At 36.6% G+C, this 17,101-nt stretch overlaps 2 protein-coding genes across 4 annotated transcripts in view; both read right to left on the bottom strand.

Annotated features, from left to right (window-relative positions):
• HRH4 (histamine receptor H4) overlaps positions 1-9,048 on the bottom strand; it is a 30,277-nt gene extending 21,229 nt beyond the window's left edge. Inside the window, exon 1 of the mRNA XM_045065468.1 lies at positions 8,876-9,048. The gene's annotated coding sequence lies outside the window, so the exon portion shown is untranslated. The remainder of the gene's footprint in view (positions 1-8,875) is intronic.
• A 246-nt stretch (positions 9,049-9,294) lies between these two features.
• The window catches only part of IMPACT (impact RWD domain protein), a 29,510-nt gene continuing 21,703 nt past the window's right edge, over positions 9,295-17,101 (bottom strand). For all 3 annotated transcript variants that reach the window (XM_004742854.3, XM_004742853.3, XM_004742855.3), the window contains exons 9-11: positions 14,585-14,675; positions 12,797-12,931; positions 9,295-11,852 (exon numbers count right to left, since the gene is read on the bottom strand). In XM_004742854.3, the coding sequence (XP_004742911.1) occupies positions 11,784-11,852; positions 12,797-12,931; positions 14,585-14,675 (295 nt within the window). In that variant the 3' untranslated portion in view covers positions 9,295-11,783. The remainder of the gene's footprint in view (positions 11,853-12,796; positions 12,932-14,584; positions 14,676-17,101) is intronic.

Here is a 17,101-nt window from a genome sequence, read left to right as displayed (position 1 = left end):
TTCACAGTCCAGAGACATGGGCTTACTAAAAGACTGAGATGTAATCATAGGACTATAGAATGCTTCCCATCTCCTGACATCTCATTCCACATCACTAAAGGCATATTCACAGCAGTTCTTTATCCAATACATCATAACTGGGTATCAAGAAAAAAAATTAGAAGGAATACCAAAAGGCAAAAAAACACTTGGAGAGATGGAGCAGGCATCAAAACCAAACATGGCAGGGATGCTGGAATTATCAGATGGGGAATTTAAAACAACTATGATGAATATGCTAAGGGTTCTAATGGATAACATAAGCAGCATGCAAGAACAGATGAACAAACACCAACTTGAAAGGATTTATGCTCCTCTGTGTTCATTGCAGCATTATTTACAATATTGAAGATATGGAAAAAACCTGGGTGTCTGCTGATGGAGGAATGAAAAAGAAAATGTACTGTATATACATACATATATAACATACATATATGTATATGTATATACATACATACAATGGAACATCATTCAGCCATAAAAAGAATGAAATCTTGCCATTTGTGACACCATGAATGGACCTTGAGGGCATTAAGTTAAGTGAAATAAATCAGACACAAAAAGACAAATAGTATATGGTCTCACACGTATGTGGAATCTAAAAATTAAAACAATAATAACAATAACACAACCAAGCACATAGATACAGAGAACAGATAGGTGGCTGCCAGAGGTGGAGAGTGAGAGGGGAGTATAGCCAAAATGGATTAAAGGGGTCAAAAGTTACAATCTTCTAGTTATGTATGTCATGGGGATGTAATGTACAGCATGGTGACTATATTTAATAATATTTGAAAGTTGCTAAGAGAGTGAATCATGAAAGTTGTCACAAGAAAAAAGGTTATGTAATTACTTATGGTAATATATATTAACTAGACTTACTGTAGTGATCATTTTGCAATATGTACAAATCTCAAAGCATTATGTTGTACACCTGAAACTAACATAATGTTATATGTCATTTATACCCCAGTTAAAAAAAAAAAGAAAAAGAAAAAGAGAATGAAAGAAAAGAACAAATGGTCAATATAAAGAGAGAGGTGCAAATCCTAAGAAAGAACAACAACAAGAACAAATGCTAGAGATAAAAAACAAAAAACAAAAAACCACTGTAACAAAAATGAAGAATGCCATTGCTGGGTTTATTAGCAAATTGGAAATAACTGAAAATAAGAATGTCTGAGCTCAAGGGCCTGGAAATAGAATCCTGGAAAACCAAAAAGCAAAAAGAACAAAGACTGAAAGAAAGGAAAGAATATCCAAGGACTGTGGGATGACTCCAAATGGTGTAACATATGCATAATGAAAATACCAGAAGGTGAAGGCGCAGAAAAAGGAACAGAAGAAAATTTGAAACATCAATGACTGACAATTATACTTAATTGTATAACCCTTTCCCCAAATGTCAGACACTAAACCATAGATCTGGGAACCTTAGAGAACACCAAGCTGGATAAATACCCAAAAAACTACACCTAGACATATTATCTCAAACTTACAGAAAATGAAAGATAAAGTCCTGATACAATTTCAGAGGGAAAAAAAAAAAAAAACCTTACCCATAAAAGAACAAAGTCAAGAATTACATCAATGCCAACACATGCCAGCAAGATGAGAGTAGAGTGAAATATTGTTTAAGTGCTGAGAGAAAAATCCAGCAACCCAGAATCCAGCATCCTGCAAAGTTGTCCTCCAAACGCGAAGGAGAATAGACTTCCTCAGAAAAACAAAAGTTAAGGGAATTTTTGGCTACTAGACCCGCCTTGCAAGAAATGTTAAAAGATTTTTAGAGAGAAAGAAAATACTATTGGTCAGAAACTTGGATCTACATAAGCTAAGGAAGAACATTGAAGAAAGAATAAATGAAGGTAAATTCTTTTATTTTTCTAATTCTTAATTGATCTCACAGATAACTGTTTAAAATAACAATGCCAATAATATATTTGATTATGTATGCTTATGTAGATATCATATATATGCTTATAGATAAATGAAATGAATGACAGCAATGACACAAGGGACAGAAAGGGGGGAATTAGGATTTTTTTTTTGCTATTATAGCATATTCACACTACTTATGGTTACATGAAATAGTACAGTGTTATTTTATTTTTTTTAAGATTTTATTTATTTATTTGTCAGAGAGAGAGAGACAAGCGAGAGCGAGCACAGGCAGACAGAGAGGCAGGCAGAGGCAGAGGGAGAAGCAGGCTTTCTGCTGAGGAAGGAACCCGATGTGGGACTCGATCCCAGGACGCTGGGATCATGACCTGAGCCGAAGGCAGCCGCTTAACCAACTGAGCCACCCAGGCGTCCCAGTACAGTGTTATTTTAAAGTGGACTTGCAGTAGCTGTAAATATATATTGTAAACACAGTTTTAAGACTTCACTCAGTAGTTTCAACAATGTGTCATAGATTCCGTCATCAGTAGATAGGTGCCAAACAGTCATATTAGCAAAGCCAAATTTAGTTTTTCCAGTCCATTCTAATAAAAGCCAAAAGGAAATTCAAATTATTAAGAATCAAAATAAACAAAACCCATGCTTTCTCCAGTTTTTTTTTATCCTAATTAGAATATGTGACTAATTTGCAAACTCATAAGCCAAATGAAACAAAATTAAAGTAAAAAATAACTTTCAAAAATTGGCATACACCAATGAAGTTCTGTGATATTCCAGTTTGGAAACGATGACACCCATCTGTCATCCCTGTGTTGAGGGATGGCAAACAAGTGTATTTCAGGCAACTCACAAAAGCCTAGGAATAGGAAGACCAAGGAAACCCTCAGAAAATAAAGAAATTTTAACAGATATACTTATGAGAGTAACAGAATATGCAGCTGTGCCAGTGGCTCATTCTGTACCCAATCCATCACCAGATTCTAAATTTGCTTCCTAAATGTCTTTCAAATTCATCTACATAGCTTCATCTCCATTGCCATTATCCTAATCCAAACTACCACTAACTCTTTTTCACTGCAATGGCTTAAGTTATTCCCATTAACCACTCTTGCTCATTTTCAATCTATTTTCTGCCAAGCAGCTAGAGTTCTTCTCCTAAAAGACAAATCTGATTGTGTCACTCTTCTGCTTAAAACACTTTTGTCTTTTCACATTGCTCTTTTTAAGATCTTATCAGGGTCTACAAGATCTTACCTGACTGACTCATTGTCTACTTCTGTTTCATTTCACAAGATTCTTTCTCTAGCCTACTGGCACTCTGGCATCAAGCAAAAGTTCTCAATAAATTTAAAGTAAAATAATGAACTATAAGCAGTAGGTCTTCCCACCAATGCAATTCTAAGTCACTCATTTCAGCTGGGGATTTTTCTTCTCACACTGACCAGACTCATCCAATGCCTTTAGACAACTGCCATCAGTTACTCCCTCTGGAACTTTCTTCCCTTCCTGCCACATCACCTTACAACAGTTAGAACAAAGCCAAGGCTACCCTACGTCATATAGGGTCTTGTAAATTTTTTTAATTGTAGCACAAGACACATAACTTAAGATTTACTAACTAAACCATTTTTTAAGTGTGCCATTCAGTAGTGGTGAGTATACTTACATTGTGAGACAACCAGTCTCCAGAACTCTTCATCTTGCAGTACTGAAGCTCTACCACACCCATTACCAACAATTTTCCATTTTCCTCTCTTCTCAGCCCCTGGTAACCACCATTCTACTTTCTGTCTCTATGAATTCAATGACCCCAAGTACCTCATGTAAGAAGAATTATACGGTATTTGTCCTTTTGTGACTGGCTTATTTCACTTGGCATAATATCCTCAAGGATGATCCATTCTGTAGCAGATGTCAGTACTGGCTTCCTTTCTAAGGATAAATAATATCCCACTGAATGTATATAACACATTTTGTGTATCTATTCAACTGCTGATGGACACTTGGGTTGATTTTACCTTTTGGCTTTGTGAATAATTCTGCTATGAACATAGATGTACAAATATATCTTCAAGACCCTGCTTTCAATTCCTTGGGTTATATACCCAGAATTGGAATTGCTGTTATCATATGGTTATTCTCCATTTAATTTTTAGAGGAACCCCCATACTGTTTTCCCTAGTGACTATACCACTTTACATTCCTACCAGCAGTGCACAAGGGCTGCAATATCTCCACGCTTTGGCCAACAGTTGTTATTTTGGGTTTTTTCTTAGTAGCTATCTTAATAGTTATGATGTGATTTCTCATTATGGTTTTGATTTGCATTTCCCTGAAGATTGATGATGTTGGCACTGGTTCATGTGCCATTTGTATATAGTCTATGGATAAATACCTATTCAAGTACTTTGCCCAATTGGGTGTTGGGTGTTTTGTTTTTTTTGAGGGGTAGGGGGTTGAATTTTAGGAGTTCTCTATATTCTGGATATCAACTCCTTTACCAGGTACATGATTTGCAAATATTTTCTCCCATTCCATGGGTTACCTTTTCACTTTGTTGATTGTGTTCTTTGATGCAAAGAAGTAGTCTGATTTATCTTAGTTTTACTTTCCTTGCCTGTGCTTTTGGTGTCAGATTCAGTGATTCCTATTAGTTTTTAAGCATTGTTACTACAGAATCAGACACAGATAAAACAAAAAAATGGAAAATAGTGTGCCTAAAGGAAGAAAAAGTTTCTCCAAAGAGTCAACGTTGATGCCTACTTTAACTGTACTACTGTCTTAGTCCTCTAAACGTTTCATAAACCTACAAGCATTTTTCTTTTATATATTCTACAGTCTTACCTCAACAAATTGTTCAGTCCTATATCTGTTTTTGACCACTTAAACCTATTTTTCCATTTTAAATCTAAATTACCCCTTTGCTTTAGGCTGTGCTGCTGTACTTGACTCTACAGAGGAGTTTCTTGTTGAAAAAAAAAATGCTTTTGAAACTTCTGATCCACACCCTTCTACACTTCCCACTCACTGAGACCTACAGCTGAACACAAGCCAGCATTCTTCCTTCCTGCATTCCGCTGCTGGTTTCCTGATTCACTCTCCTGTCTGAGCTCCAAAGAGCATCTCCACTTTGATTTGAGATCATCCCATACCCCTGAGCTCTTGGTGAAGACTCCTTGTAATAAAAAACAGATTAACAAAAGAAAAACAAGCAGAAGTTTATTAATGTTTGTGCCTCGTATATATGTGGGAGATATCCAGGAAAAATAAATAAAACTCCCAAGATGGTCCAAGCTACTACCTTAAATAGCATCTCCAGCTGAAGACAAAAGGTATTGTGGGGCGGAGGTAATCCACGGGAAGATGAGAGGAGGAAATGACTGGTAAGCAAAGGCTGCCTGCCCTACCTTGCAGATAAGACTCTCAAGTGAAAAAGTTGTATCTGGCAATCACTCTCTTGCTGGTGCATGCCTCATTTTTAATGTAGATTTCCATTACCAAAAGGTAACTTTTACTCAGTTTTCGGATGTTCTGCTATATCTGCAGTTTCTTGAAATAATCAGCTCAAAATAATCCTGAGGCAGAAGAGGCAGATTTCAGGGTGGCATATTCAGCACCAGTATCATTGATTTCAGACTGATCTGATTTCTCTGCTTTTAGAAGAAACATGCCGACCTTCATCTAGCAAGCTCCTGCTATGTGAGAAACTTTAGACTAACAACATTTCACATAGATCTCATTTCATTCCACCCTCCAAAAGCCCTGTGAGGAAAGGTTATTAGCCTCATTTTACAGAAGAGAAAAATAAGGCTCAAAGTAATTAAGTAACTTGTCCAAAATAGCTTCCATGTCCAAAGCATGGAACCAAAATTTAAATCCAACTCTGATTTGCAAATCTAATTCTCATTAATCACACATAGTTGTGGTTTATCTGCCTGTCAAATGACAATAATACAATTTGGTAATGAGTTTCATGTCCTTTATTCAAGGGAGAAAACAATGCACAGATTAAGGGAGTATAGCGCTCCAAAACAGTAGAGCATTCTTCCCAAGGGATTTTGGGCAAGAGTGAGTTTTAGAAAGCATTAAGAGAGGTGAGCAGAAACAGGGCATGGTTGGCCAGGAAGTCAGAGATTCCTGAAAAGGCTAGCAGGTCTTACTTTTTAGGGTAGGGTAAGCTAGCTAAAGCTGAGTTGGAGGACTGTGATTTTTTTAAGTTGGGTTTCCTCGAGACGCAATTCCCACATAGCCAGTGTAGGCTGACCTATGTTTAGATTTATAACACACGTCGTGATACTAGGGCAGCCCCCATTTTTGGCGGTCCTGATGTATGAATTAACTTTATCATGCCCCTAAACGGTACATATAACTCAAAACCAGGACTAATGGAAAACAAAACAACACAAAACACTCTTCCCTAGGTTCAGAAACCAAAATCCATCTGTAAGCTTTGTAATTTTTGACTTGCCTTTCTTTTTTTACCTGGCCTACACGGGGCAGTGGGGAGGGAGTTGCAAATGATGGTTCACAGACCATAGTTCGAGCGAAGAATGGTTTTTACATGTTGTGATACTTTGATTTATAATTTATTATATATTTGGTCTTTATCCCTCTTTATGGCCTAGAAGACCCAGAACTCTAGGAATTTCCTAAGTGATAAGAGCATCTTTAATATATACAGTTATTTGGCTATTTACTGAGAAAGTTCGTCAGGCTTGGTCCTTAGCTAGATTGAGCGTCTTCTATTGCATCTCCCTAACTAAGCAGTCCTTCCATATCAGCCCATGGCTTGATTAGCTCTTAATAAACTTTTCAAAACTGAATGCAGAGAAATTACATAACTTGCTCAAACTAGAGCAAGCTAGCTAGCAAAAAGCAGACACAGGATTCAAACCCGACAGGCTCCAGAGAGCCATCTCAAAGCTGCTATACTCCACTGTCTCCCCAAAGGGATGGCAGAACTTCATCACCTCAAGGTCAACTTAAAATTCTAGGGACTGTCAGAATTCTCAACAAGAGACTGTCTTAAGTAAGAGGACAGTTCTCCCCTAAATAGGGAGGAAAAGATAATACTTATCTAATGGCTTTATCAGATGCTTATCACATACTAAGCACCATGGAAGGCATCTCATTGAATCCCCATACTATCCCAGACAGGGAGGAATCGTAATCCACATTTTTACAAATTAAAAAACTACAAGCAAAAAAAAAGATTCAGTTTCCTGATAAATTCATAGAGAATATACCAGTGGGGGCAGTGACCGAGTATTATAATTTACAGACTAGGTGCTCCAATATGCAAAATTGTAAACTTAGTTCTCTGTATCTGAACCAAGTTGGTAACAAGCCCCAATATTTCCATTACTGGAAGGGGGAAAATGTGTCATTATATGATAACTCAGTCAGCTCAGGTATAAACTGCAGTAACCAAAGGTGTTCATTAGTCATCAGGGGAATGCAGATTAAGCCCACAAAGTGAAACCCCTACACACCACACAGCATAATTAGATTCAAAGTCAGGTAATACCAAATGTTGATATGCAGCAACTAGAACTTTGTTCACTACACTACGAGTAGGAGTGCAAATTGGTTTAACTGCTTGTAAAGACTAATCTGTCAGTACGAGCGATGTGTGCTGGAGCTCACAAAGCCATTGTTGAGTGTTCAGGAAGTTTGCCCACTGGTAAATTTCACACGAGTGGCTCAGAATTGGACAGAATGGGAGTATTTACACCACAGGAACTGACACATGTTACTAACCAGCAACCACTCCAGATTCAGTTGTTAAAAATTCACCAGCACACCCTGGGGCAGCGTATTCTAAAGGTCGACGTATGCATATCCTGACTCCATAAAGCCACTGCTTTAGAGATGCTTACCTATGTGGACTAAAAACCATCTACAAGAATATTTGTAACAGCACTGAATATAACAGCCTCAGACTGGAGACCCAAATATCCATTAACAGAATTGATAAATTGCCGTGTTCATTCAATGGAATATTACGCAGTGGGAAGAATAAAAGAACTGCTACATACAGCAATCCAGATGAATCTCACAAAATGTTGGAACAAAAGGAGTCCGAGCAAGGACTGTGATTCCACTTACGTGAGAGTCAAAACAGACCCAATTAATCTCTGGTGTCAGAAGTCGGGGAGGGAGGTGGTTACTTGGCAAAGGGGGAGAGCAGCTAGTGTAGGATGAGACACAAGGGGGGAGGTCTGTGGTACTGGTACTGTCCTTTCTTCCAACTGAAGTGCTGGTTATATAACTGTTTACTTTGTGAAAATTCATCAGTAAGAAGTTTAATTTAAAAAATCAATCACTTCTATAATCAGATATCCATGTGCACAAAAATGAACTGCAAATTAAAGCTTATATCTAGTTAAAAATTAACTAAAAATGTGTAATAGTTCTAAATGAAAAACAAAACAAAACCAAAAAACCTCTTAAATTTTAAAGAGGAAGGAGAAAATCTTCATGGCCTGGGGGTAGGTAACTTCTTTAGACGTAACACCAGAAATATTATTGACAACAACAAAAAAAAGGTGAATTACATCTCTTCAAAATTAAACACTTTTACTCCGTGAAAAACACTGTCAGGGAATGAATAAAAAGACAGAAAGAGAGAGAGAGAGAGAAATAAAAGACAAGCAAAAAAATGTGAGAGGATTATTTGCAAATCACATACCCAATAAAGAACTTGCAGGCAGAATATATTTCTTGGTTTTGTAAACATACTATAGTAACATCAGATGTTACTAACAGGGAAAGCAGAATATTTTTACAACTTCTAGTGAAATCTATAATTATTTCAAAAAAAACAAAAAGATCAATTTAAAAAAAGATAGTGGTAGTTTTATTTGCCAGAATCCCTATTTTCCCATATCTCCCATATCCTAAGAATCTTCTAACACAATGCTAATGGCGATACCTCTTTTGGAGAGCAGTTTGGCCAAACCAATCAAGCTATTAGAATGTATAAATGGGGAGCCTGGGTGGCTCAGATGGTTAAGCGTCTGCCTCAGGTCCTGATCCTGGGGTCCTGGGGTTGAGTCTTGCTCAGTGGGGAGCCTGCTTCTCCCTCTGCATCTCTCTCTGTCTCTCATGAATAAATAAATAAAACCTTAAAAAAAAAAAAACGGAATGTGTAAATGTTTGATCAGGAAATTCCATTTCTAGGAATTTTTCCTAAGAAAATAACCAGAGATAAATACCAAAAAAATCTGCACATGAGTTTTTCAGTTAGTTAAGTGAAAAATTTGAAAAAACTTAAAAATTGGAAACATGGGGGGACTAGTTAGTATATCATGATATACCCAGAAGATAGAATACAATGTAGCCATAAGAAACTAAGCCATAGAAGAATATTTATTGACATGGGAAAATGTTAACAATATACTTCTATATGAAATATGCAGGATACAAAACAGTATATACAGTTTAATACCATTTTATGGAAATAAAAATAGCTATATATACAAAATCATGCATAGGAAAAAAATAGAAGGATGTACATAGCAAATGTTAATAATGGTTATCTCTAGAGAGTAGAATTAGAAGTGATTATACAATTTTTCCAGTAAATTTCACCTGCCCTCCAAACAGTATCTGCTTCATGCTAGTCTTTCTTGGGTGTGATTAGCTTGATAAAATTCTTTTCAAATACATCCTGTTTCATGATACATACCTCCAAATCATACTGCTTTTCCCATTAAAAAGTAGATGCTACTTGCTCTTACATACTGGCATATGGAGAATATTTTTAACTAATACTGTATATTATAAAATATGCCAGAGCATATAGATCTGGCTATAGAAAATTATTGTTTGGAGAATCTGAAAATCCTCTAATAGAGAGAAATTTTAAATAGAGAAAAGATGCTATCATTAGTTGGGGGTCCATAATGGTTGAATACAAATATAAGTAACTCAGATTTCAGAATTGGAGACTTTGAGATCTCTCCCTACTAGATAACTGCCTTTGGGCAAAGGATATTGGGTTTTTTAAACAGGAAAATATGACTAATAATTTTGTAGAAAGAAGCAAAAATAAGACTTTTATTTTAAAATAAGGGCAAATGAGATCACAGATATAAGGTCTTCTATCTAAAGACCTAAATAACTGTGAGATGAAACAGCAAGAAAGAAATTCAAATTTGGTGTTTGGAAAAATTAACTGAATTTTTCAGCAGCACCAAATTCTTCCTGTTTCATATCTTCTTTCACAGGTCAGACATGCCAAAATTGTGAAGTTAACATTAATTAATGGATTTCAACTTCTTAACAGGAGCTACTTAACTTTTCGTGGAATCTGAGGTAAGTGTTCTAAATATATCTAGGACATCCTCTGATAACTACTAATCACTGGCAACATTAGACATATTTACAACAAATACAATTTGGATTTTACTTCTGAATCCATCCTAGTATAAAGCCATTTACTAGATTTTTATTAAAAATACCAAATAAGAGTTTTGGGTCTTTCAAAGGCAAGACAGCAAGGGAACAGAAAAAGAGTATTTGTGATGCTCTCCATGATGCAAGCACCATTCCAAGTTGCCTCCGAACTTCCGTTCCCTGCGTTTGGAAGAGAATCCCAGACAAATCTGCAATCAATTAATAACTTTCAATAACTGTTTGCAATCATATCTAAAGGGGGAACAGCTAATAGCTTACTGCTATATCTCAAAGATAACTGTATTGTCTAGATGCGTAGAGGTATAGGGCATAACTTACAGATGAAAGGAGGAACATAAAACACTGATATAAAGGGAAATCTGGTAATAACGAAAAAAAAGAGGGATTTTCTTTGTTTTTCCAGTCAAAACATTTGTTCCTTTTCTCTGCAAAGTCATGGAGTTGAGAAAGATGGCTGGAATGTAGAAGAAATCATGCGTCACACTTACATAACCACCGGACGACGTGCTACCCACACCAGTGTGGCTTTCCCCACCTCTATCCCCTTCTATAAACGCCCCATTAACTGCGGCAGAGCTTGTAGCATCGTCCTAATTCCTCAATGAAGATCACAAGAAAGGTACTTCCAGGATGTTAAAAAAAAAAAACAGAAACAGAATATTACACTAACACATTTCAGGGACGGGAGAAAACTACAGACACTCCCTATCTACTGCTTTACATTACAAGAATTAAACAAAAAAAGTAGAGGTTAGAAAAGTCACATTTTGAAATTTCACAATCACCAATATGCAACAGAAACGGAAGCAATAACACTTATGCAAACAAATCTGGCAGATTAATTATCACTTCAGCACATAACTACAGATGGATACTCCTGGATTTTTGCTTAATCATTACTCAATGATGAACACTATAAAATGAAAGGTGACTTACTGTGAACCAAAATCACAAGAAGAAACTCTCCAAGATCAATCTGCCATGAGCTCCTATTCCAATAAGCCATAAATAGCAGTCAAAGGCAATATTCATTTAACATAATGAGAATCCCGACGACAAGATACCAGGTATTTATACTCCTCTCGAGACATTTCTTCCCCACCTAACAAAGGCACTTGACAAGCACTGAAATGGACAGTTAATTCAGGTACTGCCCTGGGCAACTGTTACCTTCCTCAATTAGATGAAGTGGCAATTAAGTTCAAATTAATTCTTCTGAATCAGCCTGAAATACACATGAATATATCACAAGTTCTCTATTTTTGGCAGATGATATAACCAAAGAAGAAAAGACAGCGCTGGTGTCCACAATGGTTTGGCCAACTTGAGCAGTCCAGGATCCTCTCTGCACAATATTCCCTGGTGACTGTGGAATTTGTGAACAGTGATAGGCATATTAACCTGTCATATAATTTTAGGTATTAATGTTCACTCCTCTTCTTGTCTTTTCTTACTTTTTTGTTTTTTCCCAAAGCCTTAGATGATTCCTCCTAAAAAAGACATAAATATCAATGTAGTATCTCCCCATTTATATGAAGAGACTGGCTTAGGAAACTTTAGTCTAATCATATAGAATATGTATAAGAATGAAAGTATTATTACTTCCATTTGTATCATCTTTCTGTTTTATAGGGCACTTTCACTTGTATTCTATTTTAATATTTCCAAAATAAACAAGGGTAGTCAAGGAAAACACTCACTGACCTAACAGATTTACATTTGAATAATTTGGATGTTATTTAATCTATTGTTCCTTTTCAAAAGGAACGCAACAAACTTAAAATAAACTTGCTTATAAAATACAAAACAAAAAAATTCAAAGTATAAAGGCAGGCCTTCCAATGCATGCCAGGGGAGAGGGAAAGTGCTCTGACACTAACAGGGAATATCAGAATTTTACACACTGTTGAAGAACATCTAGTTCATTGTAGCATGAGCTACACAACCTCTCCCGGCCTCAATTTTAGAGCGTGAAAATTGGTCTTTAAGGGTTTTATAAAACTCTGTATGAATCTATGAAATTAAGGCTCCAAGAGATGAAGTGATCTGCCCAAGTTCACACAACAGGCTAGTCACACTGTTCTTAATAGAACCTAAGCCCACAATTTCCAATGCACCACAAACATTCTCTCTTTTCTTTTTTTTTTAAAGATTTTATTCATTTATTAGAGAGCAAGAAAGAACATGCATGCGCATGGGAGGGTGTTGGGGCAGAGAGAGAGGGAGAAGCAGACTCCCTGCTGAGCAGGCAGCCTGACATGGGGCTCCATCCCAGGACCCTGGCTGGGATCATGACCTAAGCTGAAGGAAGACACTTACCAACTGAGCCACGCAGGCATCCTTCAAACATTTTGATTCATTCTTAATTTTTTCTTTTTTTTTTTTTCATAGGCAGTGGTCAGAAACTCTCTATATAATCTCAATAACCACTCACCGGTGAATTTGTGTAGTTCCTCTCCACTAATATGTTTCTGGCACAGTTGTTGATATGTTTAAAGCGATCTGGTCCTAGTAGGATTCCTCCATACCAGCGTGATACTACCACCATGACATTTCTCACATTCAAAATCTGTTATTTTCAAAAGCATAATTAGATACACACGTAGACACGTATGAATTCAAGTTTTAAAGGAGAATGAAATGACCTGCATACAAAATTACACATAACATTTCCCCGTGACTTTAATGGCAGAACCCCATTAAGTGAGCAGAGTGAGATTCCTAACATTCAGGTCACAGAATGTTAGAATAAGAAGGAAATTTAGAAAGCAAACACTGCTCCACAGTGTCCTCGAATTCCAAAGTTAGGAGCAACCTGGTAGAGTGAAGGGGAGATCATGCAGGTAGCATTCTAGTTCTTCATGAATCAACCACAATAGCTCAGTGTAAGCAGCCTCTTGCCCCTAAGCCAAACAACAACCAAAACCTGCTTCTGAACAAACCACTGGAAGGGTTGCATGAATAATTGCTGGTGCCCACCAGCAAGGTCTTCCTCAGTTTGACACCTGTCAAATGCTGCTCTTAACTTGAAGCCCACCAATCTATAGGCCTGACCACACACGGAGTACCATTCCATTCAAGGGAATGGCCCTTTTTTTTTTTTTTTAAGATTTTATTTATTAGAGAGAGAGAGAGCACAAGTAAGCAGAGCAGCAGGCAAAAGGAGAGGGAGAAGCAGACTCCCCGCTAAGGAGAGCCTGATGTGGGGCTTGATCCCAAGACACTGAGATCATAAACTGAGCCAAAGGCAGACGCTTAACTGACTGACCACCCAGGTGCCCTGAATGGCCCGTCTAGAAAACAAACCTCCACATACAGTAACACAAGAAACTTAGCAACTACCTTAAGAAAAAAAACCAAATCTATTCTTAAAAATAGCAGAGAATCAAGGACTACCATAGAGATAAAAAAAAGTCCAGCAGCATGAAAGAGAAATGACAAGATAAACTAAACTGGACCAGGAAAAATTTAAGAGAGAGAACATCTTAAAAAAAAAAAAGAAACTCTAGCACACTCAGAAAAATTTTAGAAGATACTGTATCCATAAGGTCAAAACACTACACTATAAAAATAGAAAAATAGAGATGAATTCTTATTTTTTTTAATATTTATTTATTTATTTATAAGTAATCTCTACACTCAACATGGGGCTCGAACCCATGACCCTAAGGTCAAGAGTCACATGCTTTTCTGAGTGAGCCAACCAGGCACTCCAAGAAGAAAGAATTCTTAAAACTTAAATACATGACTGCTAAACATTTTTAAAAATTCAATGGAAATCTTGGAAGACAGGTAAGAAAATGTCTTAAAACATAAGATAGTGAGATGGACAACTTAATAAAAAAGCATTCTGGGTCCATCTGGACGGTCCAATAACACCCAACTAACAGGATCTGCACAGAGACAGAACAGAGGAAACAGGAAGGACACTGTCGAGAAACAAAAAGAAGATACTTCTCTATAGCTGAAGATAATCTTCTATTGTCTGTGACTGACAGGGCTTCAAAGCACAGCACTTGTTACTAATGCTGTGCTTTCTGCCCGTTATCAAGTGGTTAAAAGTTTCTCTCAGTCGGTATTTAAAAATTAACTACAAATTCACCCAAATAAATTTCACGTTACACAGCCTAACTGATTTACTGATTCCCTTTATGGAGTTCTGTTTCATCGAAAAGTTTTATGGTGCAGAGAACAGTACTAACAGGGTTTAAGTTACACTTACCTCCATGAGATGCAGAAGACGCCCACCAGCTGCTGTCTCCCCATCATCTTCACAGTCCTGTAAGAAGGTCTGTTTATCCTCACAATATATTCTAGAAATACATAAGACAGTGTTACACATTGAAATCCCAAAATACTGCACTAAGAGTTACACCGTCATACTTGTTGCAATCAATTTACTTCCAAAAGCAGCATATTTGTCAAAAAAAATTCTTCTTCAGCTATAAATTAGACATATTTTCACTAATTATTCATTATCTGGTATATTTCATTGTTTATATCTGGGAAGGCTAGGAATCAAGGATGCCTCCTTTAAATGAGAAATGCTGATTATGGGAAGGTGAGTTTACACATTGACACTTCATTTAACCTTGAAGCTATAAGGTTACAGAGAGCAGTTACTGAGAAACATTTACTAAGAACTTGTTGTATAGAAGCCTTATACATAGTAGGCACTATGAAATGATACAGAAGAGATAAATAGCTTACTCCTGTCTTCAAAGAGCCTAAGAGCTAGTGAGACAAAAAGGATATAAAAAAGATAGAGGTGACAAAATCAACATAAATGAACATTTTATACCTTTCTCACATCTTATTCTGGCCATCAAACATTTCTCTATCCTCCCTATTCTAAGAATTATAAGATTTATTCTCTCTGTAACTTTTCCCCTGGTTGGTTATCAGTATCAGAGATAAATCATGGTATTTTTACTTATTTAAATTACCTAGAAAGTTCGCGTCTGGAATAATAACGTAGGGTTACACTGCAGCAGAATAAGCATGGTAAGTAAGTGTGAGATATAAAAAGAAAACGGTGCCAGTTAAGATGGATTTCTTAGGCCCCTAAGAAATAATACCATCTAGGACAAGGCAAATGCACCAAAGATATCTTATCAGCTGTGGCTATAAAAAGCCACGTACTACCATATCTATATACCTAGGTCAATTACAGCAAACATATTCATTTATTTCTTATATATTCATATTTATTATAGCAATCATGTTCATTCATTCACTCGTTCATCCTTCAACCTATCTTTCCATTCATTCACTCAATAAATATTTATTGCCCACCTACTATGACCAGGCTCTGTTATTATTTAGAGTTCCAAGAAAACACAGTACTACTAGACAACATTTTACATGGCAAATTTAAAGCAAAAAGGAGTCAGCAGTTGGTTTATATTAGGACTGTAATTATAATCTAACACTGTAATTTTATGGAACCAGTGAAGAAAATTGAAGTTATAAGTCATAACTTATGAAGTTATAAACTGTTAGGTTTTTAAAAAATGAAATCCCATGGACATTTTTGCTTTTTTCCTCACATGCCAGGAAGATAATGATGCCGTATCCCACAGCTGTGTGTGCCAGTACTAGCGCTAGCAGCTAAAGAGTGCCCCTTAACTCCAAAGCAGGAACACAGCCCCAGAACCCCAGAACCAGGAAGTCACCTTAAAAGGATCCTAAGCATTCAAAATACACAACGCAAAGTCCATGTACCAAATAAAGGTACTTTGTTTTATTTCCAGTGGGGTCCTTTAAGCCTCCACTTTGTGCCTCTTTACTCTTGGGCGACACACAATTCTGACAAGCTCAGCTCTTTCATTCCCAAGTGTCACAAAGGAGCGAGCTGGAGGGGCTGCTGCACGTAGTCATGCTGAAATTTGTGAGAAGTGATAGCTCACCATCTATTAATATGAAAAACTATAAAAATACTCACAGGAACTTAAAAACCCCAAACTGTGGGGCCTGAAATAGAATATGCAGCATATTATCTAACTTTTTGATAATTTAAGATCAACATTATGGCCAGCTATTGTTGAAGGTGCCGCCACACAGCTGCGTAGGCATAAACTAGAGAAATGAAATTAGTTTCTCAAACTCAGGTCTACCCCTTAACAACCATGTGATTTTGAAAAAGTAAAGCTTTCTGCAGGGGCAGAGTTGCTGAAATAATCAGAATTAACTTCTGTAAAGCATTTGGTATATAGTAGGCACTCAATAAACAAATGGCATGAATGAATGAATGGCTATTAATACCTCCACAGCATATTCTAATCACTGAGAGCAATCACATACTAATCACTCATTTCTATACTGATGACCCTAACCCAGAAAGAAAATATCAAAATTCTGTCCACCAATACTCCAGTAAGTAGGGAATTGTATAACAACTAGTCTTTTCTAAGTTTTGGCACGTAAACTAATGTGACTTAGTAATATTAAAAACTCACCTATCCAAAATGAAAGATTTTTTATTTTTAGTTTCCTGAGTTTCAGAAAGCCTAGATCTTACCAATATTCTTGATCACATTTTAAATTTGCACTGTCTCTATGTTTATATTCTGATTCTTTTCAGTTCTGAATTCTGTTCTTGTAAGTCTGTATTAATCTGCATATTTAGAAATATGCCTTTCCTCTCTTTACTAACATACCGGCAAAGATTTGTATAAAACCTTAGTATTCAAAACTAAAAGGTATATAGTAAAAAGAAGCACACTTGATTCACTGCTAA

The sequence above is a fragment of the Mustela putorius genome, unplaced genomic scaffold, assembly GCF_011764305.1.
Source record: "Mustela putorius furo isolate JIRA1106 unplaced genomic scaffold, ASM1176430v1.1 tig00003858_pilon_pilon_pilon, whole genome shotgun sequence".
Taxonomy (NCBI): Eukaryota; Metazoa; Chordata; class Mammalia; order Carnivora; family Mustelidae; genus Mustela; species Mustela putorius.
The sequence above is the reverse complement of the archived record's forward strand: the minus strand, read 5'-3'. Positions and strand labels throughout refer to the sequence as shown.